This window comes from Medicago truncatula, chromosome 7 (assembly GCF_003473485.1).
Source record: "Medicago truncatula cultivar Jemalong A17 chromosome 7, MtrunA17r5.0-ANR, whole genome shotgun sequence".
Taxonomy (NCBI): domain Eukaryota; kingdom Viridiplantae; phylum Streptophyta; class Magnoliopsida; order Fabales; family Fabaceae; genus Medicago; species Medicago truncatula.
In genome coordinates this window covers 824,043-842,049 of record NC_053048.1, presented here as the reverse complement: position 1 = coordinate 842,049, position 18,007 = coordinate 824,043, and the positions used below count along the sequence as shown (strand labels likewise).

Sequence of the window (18,007 nt, the reverse complement as noted above, 5' to 3'; positions counted from 1 at the left end):
GTTTACATGACTAGAGTTAGAAATAAAATAGGAAAACCACGACCACCACCACCACAAAAAGAAGCACCGCCAACTACTACTGTTTTTGAGACCACCATCACTGTCGCAACTGTCATCAGAAGTACTGAATGTAGTTTGAATGACTTGTGGAAAATCATTTTCCTCAATTTGAAGATTAATCGTTGAATTTGTATTTTGAATTTCTCTTGAGATAAAGGTTTCGAGGCTTTGTGAGTTTATCATATTGAATTTCTATTTTGAATTATTGTTTTGAAGTTTAGTGTAGATTTAATCATATATTTATCATGTGTTATAAAAGTAGCTTATTTATAAGTGTTTATATCATAAGTGCTTATTTATAAGCTTGTTTGTTGTTTGCTTTTTGTAATGATTGGAAAATTTTGCAGCAAAATGAATTCTTTTCGATGTGAAGATTTGTTGAGGTTTGTGTAACAGTTTTCATCCATATATACACAACCAACAACATGAAAATAATCAATGAACAACTCATTGAGGCGTTTCATCAAACATTTGGAGAGTAAAATATACATACTTAGTTTATTGTTTTATTTCAATTCTTAAAAACTCACATTGCACTTAAACTTAGTATGAACAATATTCACAGTCAAAACGTGCAAATATTTTGATCACAAACTACCAAAAAAATCAATAATTTCATCAACCTTAAACACTAACATATGACCATTTTTTTATTAAAAAAACTACCATATGAAACTAACAATGTGAATGCAAAGTTATCACGAACACTTAATTACTATATGTTCGATAAGTTGCTTGAGTTTTAAGAAAATAGACAGAGGTTGGTTTGTGGGAGTTTCGAGGGGGTTTGATTGGATTTTGGAACAAATTTGTGTTTAACATTCAATTCCTGCCTTCACGTTGAGAACAAACCTGTGAATGTGAAAATGTGAGATGTGGAAAACAAAAATCATAAGTATTAAAGCAAAATTGTCTGAAAAATACATAATTATTATTAATTTTTCAATGTTGATTTTTCTTATTTCAAGACAATTGATAGTATTAATAAAGATATATTAAAAAAAGATATTAAATGCATCTAAAAATTTATAAATAATCTTATATCTATTGGAAAACAATTTTTTTTAAGTAGTTTTTTAATTAAGGATAAAACACAATTTGGTTTGGTTTATTATACACACGGATTTTGTATTTGAGTTGATTGGTTCTGACATTTTAAGTGTGGGCTAGTGGGGTCCATCTCCTCATTATAATTCAAACGTCTCATAGCTTCAAAGTAACTTGGGTTTTTTTATTTTTTTTTGGCTTAAATGCTCTTTTGGTCCCTTAATTATTTAATTGGTATCGTTTTGGTCTCTTAACTAAAAAAAAGATTGTTTGAGGACTATAAGTTTTTTTTTAGTCTCGTATTGGTCCCTTCTGTTAGGTTTCAGTTAGTTTTAATAAAAAACGTTAAATGTGGACACGTGTCACCTTGTCATTGGCTCTGAGATTTTTTTTTTTATAAAAAAAATTTTAATTTTTTTTTAAATATATATATTTTATTTTTTGTAAAAAATTCCCAGAACCAATGACAAGGTGACACGTGTTAACTTTGGGACACGTGTCACTTTGTGATTGGCTTTGGGATTTTTTTTAAAAAAAATAATATATTTTAAAAAAATAATAATTTTTTTTAGTAAAAAATAAAAAAATAAAAAAAACTCAGAGCTAATGACAAGGTGACACGTGTCCAGGAGTTAACTTTTTTTTAAAACCCTAACGGAAACCTAACAGAAGGGACCAAAACGAGATTATAAAAAAACATTTAAAATCCTCAAACAATCTTTTTTTTAGTTAAGGGACGTAAGCGATACCAATTAAATAGTTAAGGGACCAAAAGAGCATTTAAGCCTTTTTTTTTTTTTTTTTTTTATGTTTTCGTTGTATGTGAGTTTTAGTTAGAAATGAAATGCGTATGAGTATTATTATGTCCGAATATTATTATGCTTAGGTAAAAAAGAAGGAAATAAGTGTGATGAACTTTTGCTGTTAAATTGAGAGTGAAAAGAGTATGATTAATATTTTTATTTGGTAATTAAAAAAGAGTTAAATAAGTTTTTGATCTCTATTAAACTCAACATGAGAGTTTTAAAATCTATTTTGAAACAACTATCTACATGCAAGTATAATACATCCAAATTCACAACTATCTTCTACACATGTTCTAAAAGCATCCACAACCTTCTTAGAGTCTAGAGCAAAATCTACATTATCAAATTGAAGGTATGATGTCCATTCCAAAGTCGTATGAAAAGAAACTCCTTCCCCTATGTCAACATCACAAAGAGGAGAGAACCAATATGTTTTTGCAAGACCAAAGTCCTCTGCATCATCGCAGATGCACATCCCAATTCTCACCTTGTCATAGCTGAAGAAAATGAGGATCACTATTGCACTTGTAACGTCTGAGTGTTGGCTTTTTCCACGGAACTATTTCCTAACTATTTTGATCCAATTGGTTTCTGTTAACGGGTGCTCCACGACTGCCTCAGATAATTTGACCCGGTATCTAATCCTCGAGAAGGTGCATTGCTCGTTCAACCACCTGCATGTTTGTTTCGTTCTTTTGCTGCCAAGGTTTCAAGTTCCTTCTATAACACCCTGTTTTCCCAACTTAAAATTTTTACATATAAATCAGAGTATTTTCAACGTAAACGGAATGTCACACTACTTTTCATAAAATCATAAACTGAATAAATAACTATTTATCCTTCAAATTCAACAACATATCAATTATTACTTCGCAATGGAAATTATTTCAATATTTAAACATCTTTCAATAAATCTGGCACATGGCCTCAACATAATTATCTTTAAGGATTTAATCCAAACACCAACAGGTTCATAATGATACATAAGAAATGATGAATACAACGACACTATTTCCCATCCTGTTACCTATCAGAGCACCTAAGACACATGTGAGGAAAAGTCCACTCACGACAGCAACTAACAGCAACTATTATGGATCACCTGCAAGTTACTCATACGAAGGGCAACATTTTCAAGCAGAAGGGGCGAGATTCACAAACAATAATAATAGGTATATAAATCATCAACTGTATTTAACAACCTAATTAACAATGGATAATTCAACAGTCTTGTTTCATACTTCATCAACATTGACAACACACCTACAAACTCAACCAACAACAACGACAACAACTCAACCAACAACAACTCAACCAACAACAACGACAACAACTCAACCAACAACAACGACTATGCAACGACACAACGACAAATGTGACTATGCACATGCATGTGGTGCCATTTTCAACGTGTTGAATGACTAAGCATTCCAGGGCATAAGCCCCCAACAATTTGAATGATAAACATTCCAGTGCATGAGCCCTCAACAATTTGAATGATAAATGATGATGTTGCATCAACACTAGTTTTTAGTTATGTTTATGTCGTTTTTATGACATATAGAGAGACAACTGCTTGTAAATCATGGTTAAATTAGACCAAAACAGGAACAAGAGCTCAAAGAGAAGAAACTGAGAAAAAGATGAAAAAAATTCCTAAGAGTGAAGCATCGTGCCACGATGGAGCTTGTTCGTGGCACGATAGGTGAACGTGGGACAAGGTTTGAGCGCTGAAAATTTTGTGGCACGAAGCAATATGTAACGTGCCACGATGCTAGGTTTTGTCTGTTGCCACGTAGGATTAGTGGAGCAATCATGCCACGATTGGATCGTATCGTGGCACGATGATGAGCTTTTCTGGAACCCTAAATTCTTTCTATATAAAGCCAGTTGCGGCGAAGAATGGGATATCGATTGTGAAGTGCGATTTTGAGCATAGAAGACACCAGGAGACCGAAGAACAAGCCCTAAATCTCATACCAACTCATAGTTGGTCCGAATTTATGTATGTTCACTCTTATTTATGTTTATAATCGTAAAACCATGAGTAGCTAAACTCTTGGTATGATTGAGCCATGATGAACCTTTGTAATATATGATTTAGTAGTTGATACTCTCTTATTTAATAATATTATTCAGTCTTTATTCAGAATCACTTGTGTTTATTGCTTTCATATAATTGCTTGTATGACTATTAACCCTAGCTTCTTGAATTTATATGAATTGATATTAGGAATTGAATGACTACTAACCCTAGATTTTAATCCTGAATTAGTAATTCTGTTTGATTCAACATAGGAACCTAGAGATAGGAAATTGAGAATCATGACATATGAATTAACGTCCTGACATTGCTTCCGCGGTTATTCAATCGGTTTAAGAGATTAAAAGGTTATAACTTAGGAAAAGGTTTTGATTCAAGAGATTGATCAAAACCAATTTGTTAATTTGTCGTAAAGAATGAATAGTAATTAGTAAATAAGGGAGGTAACTACTCATATAGAACAATAGGGAATTCATCGGCTTAATCATTCTTCTTTAATCATTTTTTCAACACTTTTTACTTACGTTTGTTACACAAAAGTCATCTGCCTAGAGCAATCAAAATAACTTTTACATATCCTAAAATAATAACTTACTTGCTATAATTGGAATTAATACAGTCCTCGTGGAACGATATTTATTACTACTTCGATAGTTATTGGTACACTTGCCAAATATCTATCAATAAACATTCCAGGGCATGAGCCCTCAACAGTTTAAATGACAAGGCATTCCAGGGCATAAGCCATCAACAGTTTGAATGAGCATGAGCCCTCAACAATTTGAATGACAAGGAATTCCAGGGCATAAGCCCTCAACAATTGAATGATTAACATTCCAGGGCATGAGCCCTCAACAGTTTATAAGTATGCAATGGACTCAAATTTGTGTATATCAACATACAACTCAGCAACATCAACGACAACGTAGACAACGACAACAACAACAACTGTGCATAAATAATTATGACTTACTCCACAACTTGGTCAACATCAACAACTTATATGACTCCAATACTTTGGAACAACATCTTACAACTTTGTAACTTAGACCAACACTTGCAACTTAATTAATATTCAACAACAACAGAGGCAACACATAAACAGCTCACAACATAACAACGTTAATGAATAAACAATAACAACTTCAACATCATACATATTCCACATAATGCATAAATAACTATATCACATCACTAACAACATTAATCATCTTAATTTCAGACTCTCTGAACAACATTAATATTATAAACAACTTCGTTTCTACCCCAAGGACCAACTCACAACATAGGTTAAATACTCTTAAACACCTTAATTGAACTAATAGTACTTCTAGTTTTGAGGTTTGGAATTATTCCATAAGTTTTGGATTAACTTAGAAACAGTTAAGCTGAATTTTCATAAGATTTCACTAAGACCTCCTTGGAGTATTTTCATCATATCTCAAACACCAAAAATCATTTTCAAGTCAAACCAAAGCCATTGGAAAGCTAACACAATTATCTACAACTTTCATGTTTACACCAAAGGCCAAATCATAACAGAAACGTGTGAAAAAGACGCAAGAACATAAAACAGGGTATGCTGTCACTGTGCAATTTCGCTAATAGCGAAAAGTTAGCTAATAGCGAAATTGTTACAGAGGGTTTCACCAATAGAAAACTTCTAGCGAGTTTTTCCCCCGCTGTTACGATTTCTGCACATTTTTCACCAAAAAAACCCAAATTTCATCTACCCAAATTTGATAGGAAACTTAACCTATGATTATTCTACAACCTAAACACCAATTATTACCTTAATCCATCATATTGCCTACTCTTTCAACAATCAAATTGCAATTTAAAAACCCTAACTTCTTTTCAAAACTCTAACTTCTTTAACATCTTAATTTCAACAATCAATTCTACAATTAAAACAACCAATTACAACTTCTAAACCTAATTCCTATAACATCAAAACTAACAGCAACTACAAGGTTAAACCCTTTTTCAGAATTATACAACCCATTATTAGAGAAAGCTAGTCCCACCCCTACCTTAGATTGATCGACGAAGGACTCTACCGCTTTGTCTCCTCTGACTCTTCTCTTATCTTGGTTTTCTCCCTTTTTCTCCAAAAACAGGTTTCACGTAATCCTTCTTTTCTAATTCTAACTCTCCCCTTTTATATAAATCCTTAACCTACTTATTTTCTCTTATTTCCAAATCTGCCCTCCAAGTCTCAATATTCTATTCTAATATATATATATATATAATAGGCTTAAATATGTAAAAGGTCCCTGTAATTTAGCGTGTTTTTGGTTTTAGTCCATGTAAGTTTTTTTGTTCTAAAACAACCCTTGTAATTTCGAAACCTTTTGGAAATCGTCCCTGCCGTCAGGTTCCGTTAACAAAAAAGCATTGGTGGATAACGGAGGTACACGTGGCAGTTTCTGGGTTGGCAAAAGTTGCTGACGAAATGTTCATAAGGACGAAAACCAAAAACGCAAATGTTCATAGGGATGAAATTGAAAAAAAAACGTAAATGTCAAAATTTCAAATTTAAAAACAATAAATTATTCTTCTTCTTCATCCCTATTTTTTTCTCTTCTTCATCTCCCTTCCCTGCCAATTTCTTTATCTCCCTAGAAAAAATTCCCCCCTCGTGGCAAGGTCTTCTCGTTCCATTGCTAATACATCATCAATTGAATTGCCTATATGTGGGTGCAACAAAATCATAAGGATGTTCATCTCCAATTTAAATGAAAACCCTAAAAGGAGATATTGGAAATGTCCAACCTTTACGGTGTGTTCGTTGTTATAATACTATGTTTGTTGTATAATTTTAACAAAGTTTAATTTAATTAAAAGCTTAATATGTTTAATTTATTGTTTAGGCTACCTCATTAGTGGGTAATTGAGTCTGTGCAGAGGCAGTATCCTCAATGTTATGTGATTGAGTTTGTGTAGAGGTTTGTACGGAGGCAGTTGCCACATTGTTGTTTGATTGTCACACAACATAAAAGCTATGGAAAACACAATTCTATAATATAGTAATTAAATTTAATAATAAGATAATTTGTAATAAAGCTATATACATAAATAAAACTGCTACAAAAGATGCAGAATCACTTAATTGTTTTAAGTATAGTAATTGGGTGTGTTTGTCAGAACTGAATTCACATTTGGTTGAGATTGAGTAGCCTCAAAAGCTACTGCAAGGGAAGGGAGATTCACAAACTGTTTTAAGTATAGTAATTGGGTGTGTTTGTCAGAACTGAATTCACATTTGGTTGAGATTGAGTAGCCTCAAAAGCTGCTGCAAGGGAAGGGAGATTCACAATTGGAATGAGAAAACAATGCCACGAGGGGATGAGTTTTTTCTAGGGAGATAAAGAAATTGGAAGGGAAGGGAGATGAACAAGAGAAAAAAGAGGGATGAAGAAGAAGAAGATCTTGTTTTTAAATTTAAAATTTTGATATTTACATTTTTTCAATTTCGTCCCTCTGAACATTTGCGTTTTTGGTTTTCGTCCCCATGAACATTTCGTCAGCAACTTTTGCCAACTCAGAAACTGCCACGTGTGTCTCCGTTACCCAGCAATGCTTTTTTGTTGACGGAACCTGACGGCAGGGATGATTTCCAAAAGGTTTCGAAATTACAAGGGTTGTTTTAGAACAAAAAAACTTACAGGGACTAAAACCAAAAACACGCTAAATTACAGGGACCTTTTACATATTTAAGCCTATATAATATAAAATATTTCTATAACATATATATTTCTACACCAAATAAGAAATATATTTCTACACCAGATAGCATATATATTTCTAAATCAAATAACAAATATATTTCTACATCAGATAACATGTATATTTCTACACCAAATAACAAATATACTATACTAATAATTTTTTTTTTTTTTTTATAAAGCTAGAAAAATGCAATAAAAGAATAAAGGAAAAAGTACAATATTGGGGGGACTAAGCCAATACCCAATTAGACAATAGAGAGAGTAAAGCAGAGTACCAACATATAACATAACAAAATATGACTCATCTAATTTCCAAAACAGCCCCCACAACTTAATCTTATTTTATTTTCATATCTTATTCTATTAAATAATAAAATAAACCACTTAATAAATCAACAACACATCACAATAATCATATAAATCACATAAGTCATATAAATAGACTCTAAACTCAATAAAATATTCAAATAATAAAATAAGGCGTTACACCTTCTCTTCCATAAAATCGAAAAAACTGTTGCAAAGAGTTCACTTTGGCTAATAAGTCTCCAAATATGCAGATGCACTTTGAAATAATTGAAAGCTTAAATGTAAGTTAGTATTTTACATAGCTCTATTGAAATAATCAAACTTAGAATCTGATTAACTTTTTATTAGATTAGACTATTAGAGCAGCTGTAACCTTATAATTGGGAATGAGAAGAGTTTGATGTATTGTTATAGAAGATTGTAGTATATATTACCGAGAGTTTTACATTGGATAAGATATGATTTGAAAATATGTTTATAAGTAGAAGGCTCAACCTAAATTTTAAGCATTACTGGCAAAGTCATATTGCATATCATGTTGTGGTTTTAATTATTAATGACTTACGGTCGAAGGATCAACCTTGATCCACTAAAGCCTCTTTACACCCTTAAAGTTCATTAACCATTTAAGTCTCATGTGTTAGAGTTTGGCTATGGATACATTGTACAAGTAATTTGTTGAAAAATTCTTGATACCTTAACGTAAGCATGTAATTCCAACGAAAATTTGTTCTCTTGTTAATTTCTTGCCTTTGAATCTTTAGGAAAAGAAGATAATTTAAAATAAAATTTTATAGAAAGGTTATGATTAAGACTCTTATAAATTATGGCAATATGCTAATTTGATTGAATCCATAACCAGTGGTTATAACTGAGAAAATATTCTTGACAAAGATGTAATGTCAATAAAAAGTGGGGGAAACTTTAAGTAATTTTAAATTCAACAATTAAAAAAAAAATGAATTTTAATATTTTGAACACGCTTAATTTTATTTTTGGACTCAGATCTCTTAAGCAAGATCTCAGGTTCAAGACGTGAATGAAAAAACATGGTTACAAGGAAAGACTCCCCTAAAGGTGTTTGGTCTGGCTCTACAGTATAGATTAGTCATCATAAAAATATGGCTATCATGCACTCCCACAATTTGGTTTCACATTATCACTAGATGAAGAATTATACTTATAAATAGATTTTAAAGTAAATCTTCACCACTTCTAAAATGAGAGATTCATCATTATGTAGAGACTAAATTTAAAAACTCACATATTTATAGGACTATAAAATATTTAACCCTTTTTTTTTAGTTGAACTCTTTCCATTCATTGTTGAGCATTTTTTTTTGTGGAATACCTCCTGTTGTTTTGGTACTGCCTCCTCTTTTTTCCTTCCATTATTGCACTTTAGTGATTTTTTTCAAACTCTTATGATCATCACCCTTCACTATTCCTCTGTCAAAGTAGTTTAATTCTGAAACTAATGTAATAAAATAGAGATATCCAAGATTCTCTTTTCATTATTCATCCACAATGTCCATCTACCAAAACCCTTCTCATTAGAAATAATTCATAGTAGAGCAACAATAAGGCCACTGATATGAATCATATCACAAAACAAAAGTACACCGCACTTTTCAGCAACTTGTCTAATGGGAAGGTTTCTAAGGCAATCTCTAAGTAGCAGAAAGTTTCTTCCAACTGGAAGTATAGTAGGACGCCATGCTTTCTGAAGGTTTTAAAGCAGATAAAGATTGTTTTGCAAAAGTTGTAACTGCTCTTTGTGCCGATGGTAGAATGGATGAAGCAGTTAGTGCGTATTTGTGATATTGTTATGAAGCATCCTCATAGTGATGTTCACCTTGATAATCAAATCCCTATTATGATAATGACTGAGGCATGCCATTGTTTTAACCTTTTCTAGAAGTCTGAGAACTGAGGCATGCCTTCCACTGTCTGCTAAATGAAGGAAACATATAATGTTTTGTAAAAACGGAGGAGGAAGCAGTCCAATAGCGTTTACTTTGTCAGTGTTTATGTCATAAGATGAATTTATTTGCAAATTAGCAAATACATCCACAATTTTAAAATAGTCGATATGTTGATTTCAACCGTTAGAAGTTATAACTTGACAAGTCAACCAATCATGTTACATTGCATGTCGATGCCACGTCAATGTTACCTCAGTAAAGACAGATTTGTCTATGAAATTTAGGTGGACTTATTGACAATTCAACTAGTTTCTGGTGTGTGTGTGTGTGTTTTTTTTTGTGTGTATTAAAGTTGATGTGTATATATGTGTATGGCAGTGTCATGGATTTAAAACTTCCATTGTGGTCTTTTTTAACAAAACAAAAACTAACTCACATTAATAATCAAAATCACAATACGAACAGTAATATGATTACAAATTTGAAAGGTGTTTAATGAACGTAGAAATTACGATTAAAGTGTGAACAACTTACACAAAGATTTTATTTAGTAAATTTATATATCAGAGTTGAAATAAAGAAGATGAAGTGGAATTTTGTCTAGTCGTTAAACTCTTTTGGTTAGCAGCAGATCCTCTTTTTCATTTCATGCGAAGAACACCTCCAACACAAGATCTTGATCAAATCCCATATCTAAAACCTGCCAAAATGTCACAGTCAGCTATCTTGATCATATATAATTAGATACAACATATACCACTTTTCTTACAAAAGAAGGAACCGAAGAAAATAACTGAGAACAAGTGGAAATTGTTGCTCTCGCTAATGATTAAGCAACCCTATTCACTTGTATCTTTACAAAAAACAACATTGTTATGTTGATTACGAAACAAAGAAGACTGGTACAAGTAGCTGCAACAACATATACAGCTGCTATTTGTTTCATTCAGACAGAATATTCTATGTAGCTATCATTATATTATTGTGTAAGAGGACACCAACAGAGATAAAATGTATGCAAGACAAAGACAACAAATAGACTGACCAAGTAAATGTCTTATAAAGCCAAAAAATATCTTCAAACATTATCCTTTGTATTAATAATCCTAAATAAATTTGTTATGTTGGAAATAAACACACATACACTCTCAAAACAAAACCTGTAAGCTTCACTTTAAGAAAAGGGAAATTTCCAGAAACGTACCTCGTCGCTACTGAGTTAAAAAGATGACAGTTGGGACTCCAGGGGATGGAGGATTTTGATTTAGAGAAGACGATGATCCAGCTTTAGCCACAGAATCAGCATCTGCTGCAGATAAAATTTCAACATCTTGCACTACCAGTTCTTTTGAACTTATCTGTCTCTTGATGAAGTCCTTGTTTTCCCGAAGAACCTCAATTTCACCAAATGGCAATCTCAAATCCAGGGCTTGTTCCCCGAGTGCAATCGCTTCATCCTTCTTAAACTTCAAGAAAGGATTACATATCTTTTGAATTTGTTTAAAATCGAAAGATTGACCTACAGAACTCTGTCGTATGGCCTCCAATATTTCTGAGTGTGGAGCAAAAGTTCGGGTATCTCTGTTGAATTTGTTCTGGAGAATACTTAGGCACACGGCTTTCCAACCATCAAACTGTTCATTTACAAATATCAAGCATGTTATCTTGTTTTCTTTCAATGCTGTAGCAAGAGCACCTTGTTTGTTTGCTTTCTTTGAGCCTGGAATTTTCTTCTCAAGTAACTTTCTTATCGAATCAATAGAGTCCTGCAAATATTTATTGGCGCTCTTCAGTGTAAGATCGGGAGCATCAGCGGTTGGCCAACCTGCTTTCACCACAAAACCCTCCTTCTTCAAAATCTCTCTCCAAATAAACTCTGCATAATGTGGACAGATAGGTGCTAGAAGACGTGTCTGCACATCCATAAAATGCCACACCAATTCCTGATTGTAATCTTTTACATTATCCTGATTATTCTCCTTATATGTCAACCTATACTCATCCCTTGCAGCCTGAAGACCGTAAAAGCCACTAACAAGGGCTTCTCGAAACATGAAGTTGGTGTAATTTTGCTCAGTTGTTTTGATAGCAATGTTTATCTCATTGGCAAACACGCGATCAGCATAAGTAGACGGGGCACCAGTTCTCATAGAAGATTTTGCATCCTGAATTTTTTCATACCAGGCAATCTGTTGGGTGAGATCGAGAATTGCCTTATTTGCTTTCTCGAAAACAAAATTTGCATCATCAACGCCATCACCAGCATCCGCCAAAGCGAAACGTGTAGCATCAGCAGAAAACTCTTCAATTGCCTGACGAAGAGTCCTGAAATTTCCAGTGGACTTGGACATTTTTTCCTTATTGAGCAGTAAGAAACCATTGCACCTAAACCCACGAGGCCAGTGACGCTTGGACCAAATTGCAGTGTGGTTGTAAATGCAGAAAGTAAGATGGTTCTGAAGGAGATCCTTACCAGAAACTCGAAGATCAAAAGGATACCAATACTCAAACTCCAGCTTCATTCTTTCTAAAACGGTTGATGAAATATCCGTGGACTTAGGAAAAGGACCACCGCAAAAAATATAATCCCAGACATCATCAGTCAGCTGTTGAGGTTTGATAGCAGATTCATTAGTTCCATACATGTCGCCATTCTGCAAATGGTGTGCAACAGTGTAATAAGCCATGTAAATGGTGGAATCAGATAAGGACTCAACTAGGAACTGTTCATCCCATGGTATTCGTGTCCCAAGACCAAATGATCGTGAGCAAGCCCACTGGTTCAACCAACTTAAAGTATGGTCGAATCCATTTTGTGTCTCATCCGAATACAGGTTCATGCTAGACAAGCAATCTTCAGCTAATTTCTTCCATTCTGATTCCCCATATGTTATATACCACTGATCTGTCAAAGCAACAACACATTCATCACCAGATCTTGACATCACCGGCCTCTCGGGTTCACTGTACACAATAGCTTGACCTGGAAATGAGAAATAAATAATTCTAGTAATGAAAATTAAAGTAACGGAGGCTAGAAGAACGATGAATAATACCGGCACATAAGTAAAAGCAAAAGTTATACTATATAGTGTTTATATTTACATGCAAAAAAGTAGTTTAATCTGCACACTGGATAGTATATGAAAGTTTATCACACTCATAGTCATCGAATCATATTTCACAGTTTCACCATCTTACCACAACATCACTTTATTTCTTAACACAAATTATGCATTCTTTAAATAACAAAAAAGGAGCTATTATAGTTAGCAACAGACTTACAAAATAAAAATAACAATCTCATGCAAAAAACATATAGAATGATATTCCTATGTATCTTGAACATCTGCCACAGCAGTAACATTTTTACAAAATTGAACAATATTTGATTAGGCAAAGCCACTACAAAATATAAGCTTTATAAAATAAAAAGTTGTCACTTCAATTTGTAGTTCTATATAGGAACCTAGGAAGAATAGTATTTACAAGCAAGTGTTGAACGATTTGTACGTCAATTATGTGTTGATTCTTTACCCTCATGAAAGGGTGTCTTCCTATAATTCCTTATAGATTGAATAGCAAAAATTGGTCTCAGATAAAAAAACTATGCAGGATTCAAATCCTAGGTCAAATTATCATATCGAAGAGTATGACTTGCTCCTCGAAGTTAGTGAATTCTTTGAAACTTGCATTATATTGGTAATTTTTAAAGGAAAGCACACTAAAACATTTACAAAAAGGCATGTAAAGTCGAAGACTCACCTGTTTCCAAAAGCTTTCTCCTAATCAATGGCTTAGCTTCTTGAACTTTCCTCCCTTTAAATTCTCCAACAATGATTATTCCTTGGGAGAATCCTTTCAAGTATGTTATATCCTTCGCGTCTGCAAGCTTAACTCTCTCATTCGGACTTTCGATTTTCATTTGCAAACAAACTGTCTCTGCACACTTATTTCCAAACTCTGGAACTTCAATAATAGGCACAATATCAAACGGCATCACCCATTCATCCTTTACACCGTACTTGGCCCTAAATTCTGGTTTCTTCTTCAAATGCTTCAAGGCCATGTAATCATCCGGAGCATCACTAGGCACGCTGGTCACCACCCCAGTACCTTTATTCATCAAAATAGACAGCATAGGAAGTACAAATATAACCTCAGTTAACGCAAGCGGAGACCTAAGTAGAAGGCCGATCAAATCATGACCTGTGAGCTCAAGCAAGCAAGTGGGTTCCTGAGGTACTCTTGAGTGGTTCTGGTAAGCAAGGTTAAGTGCTGCTCTATGTGTAAGAACAAAGACCTCAGTTTCAGTGATTTCAAATGCTCCATATTTTCCATCAGGCAAAACCCATGCATTTGTTTGACCATACATAGTCTCGGGTCTCAACGTCGCAGCAGCAAGAAAAACCTTCTTTCCTTCAAGAGCCTTAAATTTATCAGGAAAAGGCGATACCAACTCCATCTTGATAATCATATACTCTTGAGGCTGAACACCTTCACCACTAGCCCTATCATGATCAGCACACGGTTGTCCATCCAAAGGCGAAAAAATTGTATACCTAACATCTTTAACAACCTTCCCCAATGACTTCAATTTCCTCATTTGCCACCTAACGAAAGAATCAAAATAAGGGTTCATATCGGTCGTAATAAACGACCTTCTCCAATCACAACCTAAACCAAATGCCTTAAGATCCTCTACAGCCAAAGGTGGAAAATAAGTAAGCCACTTATAAGGATCCTGAAACTTTGAAATCTCTTCATCTGATATACCAACACTCCTCAAAATCTCCCACTGATAAGCCTGTCCGCTTGATTTTGCAGCAGCCTTAGACTTCTTCCCTTTGTACTTGTTATTAACCGAAGGTTTGGCATTGGAATCATCGTCGGAAGCACCCTCGGCACCCATGGCATTGTCTTCTTGTACCCCCGGGAACACGGGTGGGTTTCCGAATTGTTGAATTTCTCTAGCGAGTTTATCAGCAGAAGTTTTCATCGGCATGCCGGTACAATGAAAGGCAAATGGCAGAAGCACATTGGCGCCTCTCAATCGGTAAAAAGCTGCTGCGAATTCCAACTTGGAAAGAGAAAATGCATGGCCTAAATGAAGGTAACCATTCGTGTAAGGAAAAGGGAAATTGCCGAAGAATTTTTCACCCGGTTTTGGAGGGTTTTCACCAGGTTCTGATTTGAAAACATCTTCCTCTTCCCACCATTTTTTAACCTTTGATTCTATCTCACGAAGACGGTCTCGACGATCGAAACACTTCTTACTTACATTACTAGATGCCGTCGCCATATCTAATAACACAAACAAACAATTCAAAGTGAAACTTAAATAAGAGTAAAGACTGAACTTGGTCTCTCACAATTTTCTGACAACCCAATTTAGTCCTCAAAATTGTAATGAATTGAAAATTTTCAATCATACTACATAAGCTATTGTTTAATTTATTTCAAAATGTCATTTTAGCACAAGAAGATACTAACAAGGATAAGACATGAAATCCATCAAAAGTTCGAAATATAAAACAAATTATACACCTATAGAGTTTTTGATAAAGGCAACAAAGTGGAAATGTAGAAATTCAAGTCATAGTGATGAATACAACTACAGATGAAAATCCAAGTAGATGAGATTATATAGATTCAGAGGCTTAGATATTTTTTGTTTAAATATGCCTTAAGGTTTTGTAGATTCTCTCTAGCATCATAGAATGGAGATTATTAAGATTTGAATTCATCATGCATCATATACCATATCATTGTCTTAATGTCAGAATCATATACATTTATATAAAAAGGAGTTTGAAAATTAAATTTAAATGTAAAAGCAATTGCAGAGATAAAAGTTTCATATTCTAACTTCAAGTTAAAATCAATTCTACAAACAAAAGCAGTTCTACTTGAACACATCTAAACAAGTTAAAATCATGTTTTCCTCCACTAGAACTTATCCTATTCGAGTTACTGTTAGATGCGCCGCAATAGGAGCTATATGAAAACCCTGGACATGGAATATTTTCATTTTCAATAAACAACATTTCAAACTAATAAAAAAAACCTGTTCGTGTGTCCAAAACTGAACTAGAATTCAAGTTTCATGTTGACGAGTTGACCTTGAATAATCTAGAGTAAAACAAAACAAATCTAAATTTTCACTTTAAATGAGTATAATATCCTATGAAGTAGATAGACATTGAACATGGCACTTACATGTCAACGTCAATGCTTTCTTTCCTTAAACCTTTTAATCACAATTCTTACCGTCATTACTAGATAGATACTAGATGTTGCCATAGTTGATAGCACAACCAATGATTCAATTTGAAACTTAAATAAAAGTAAAATAAAACATGGAAATTGAAGATGAAGTTGGTAGGGTGACAGAGTTACCAGTGCTTAAGAATATTCCGATGTAACCGTAGTCGTCGTCGTCGTCGTCACCGTAGAAGGTTGCAGAGAGGGGGGGACTAGGATTCTAAGTAGAAGTGAGAAGAAGTTTATATATTATTGTAATAACAAGGAACCGTGCTGACCAAGGAACGTGGGGTGCAAGGAATTAAACAGTCAAATTACTTATATTTACTGGTGTTGTGACTGTGTTATTATTTTGACTGCAGCCATTGGATCAAAGCAATGCTTCAGATTCACTTTACTCCAAGATGAAGAAACTGAAGATTAAATTAAATTTTATTTAAGGATATTTTTTCGTTTTATGGTGTAACCAGAAATACATAGGGTGTAATTAGAAAAATTCAAAAATACTCTCAAATAAGAACGTCATTTCTATATTTTCAGACATAATTTTCTCTTTCACTTCATCAATCCAACAATACACATGTCTCGAAATCTCTTCATTTGATATATACCAACACTCTCTCTCACTAATAAGCCTGCCAATTCGATTTTGCGGCAGCCTTACACTTTTTCCCTTCTTATTTATTATTAAGCTAATGGTTTGCGTTGGAATCATCGACGACAGCACCCTCAGTGCCAACAACATTTTCTTCTTGTGCGCAGGGGAACACAGGAGGGTTGTCGAACTGTTGAATTTCTCTAACGAGTTTATCGACAGAGGCTTTGATAGACATATCGTGCAATGAAAGGCAGACAATGGAAGCACATTGGCGCCTCTAAATCGGTGATAGCCGCAATGAATTCCAACTTGGACAGAGAAGATACATGGCCTAAATGAAGGTAAACCATTCGTGTAAGGAAAAGGAAAGTTGCCAAAAAACAATTCACCTAGTTTTGGAGGGTTTTAACCGCGTTATGATATGAAATCATCTTCCTCTTCCCACCAATTTTGAATATTTGATTTCTATCCCACGAAGACAGTTTCATGATCAAAAGACTTCTTACTTTTATTACTAGACTAGACTAGACTAGACTAGATGTCATCTTCATATTTGATAACACAAACCAACAATTCAATATAAAATTTGAATAAAAGAGTAAACATAGTTAACATGCATTTTTTAATTATTTTTTTAGGCACGTTTAAAACATTATAAAAAGTTCTTCCAAAAGAAATTAACTTAGAATTTGTAAATTAATCCCATGAACACCAAAAAAAACTATTTAACACCAAAAGATGCCACTCATATAATTGTGAGGTTTCGAATTCGAACCCAGACGAATGTGTTTAGTCCAACGATATCAAAATTTGTTAGTTGAGTTAGACCTTATAAACATAAAAAATAAAAATAAAAAGTTTCTAAATGCATATATTTTTAGCAATATAGTAAATACGCAAGAGTAATTAATATTGAGAAAAGAATAAGCAATGTAACATTAAACGTTGAAAATGACCAATAAATAACCAGAAAAAATTCTGAAAAACTAACACTAAAAAAGGAAAAAGAAGAAAAAAAAAATCAATGGGCTTTTTACCCTCAACAATAAGCACAAATCTATTACTTAACTAGCTTGACCATGTTCGAGCTACCTACAAACTCAAAGATGGATTGTTCAATATCCTTCAAATTGCTCACATTTTAAAAAGAATGTTTATTGAAAGATACGAAACGATTGATTGAATAATTTAAAATTAATTGAACAATCATCAAACTCAAATAC

General features: G+C 33.6%; 1 protein-coding gene across 2 annotated transcripts; it reads right to left on the bottom strand.

Annotated features, from left to right (window-relative positions):
• Positions 1-10,418: 10,418 nt before the first annotated feature.
• LOC11422357 (leucine--tRNA ligase, cytoplasmic) lies at positions 10,419-16,392 on the bottom strand. Of its 2 annotated transcripts, none has more exons than XM_003620992.4 (4): positions 16,322-16,392; positions 13,688-15,226; positions 11,127-12,905; positions 10,419-10,622 (listed from the first exon to the last, which is right to left on the bottom strand). In XM_003620992.4, the coding sequence occupies exons 2-3, from the start codon at positions 15,222-15,224 to the stop codon at positions 11,134-11,136; spliced, it is 3,309 nt and encodes a 1,102-aa protein (XP_003621040.2). In that variant the 5' UTR covers positions 15,225-15,226; positions 16,322-16,392; the 3' UTR covers positions 10,419-10,622; positions 11,127-11,133. The 2 variants fall into 2 exon arrangements, with proteins under 2 accessions (XP_003621040.2, XP_024625418.1); XM_024769650.2 differs by having other exon boundaries at positions 10,419-10,615.
• Between the last annotated feature and the right edge of the window lie 1,615 nt (positions 16,393-18,007).

Bases quoted from the DNA above. Each gene is read 5' to 3' on its own strand.
- LOC11422357 (XM_003620992.4), bottom strand. From the start codon at position 15,224: ATGGCGACGGCATCTAGTAATGTAAGTAAGAAGTGTTTCGATCGTCGA. The intron at 12,906-13,687 runs GTGAGTCTTCGA...TCTCATTTCCAG, and splicing joins GAGAAAGCTTTTGGAAACAG to GTCAAGCTATTGTGTACAGT.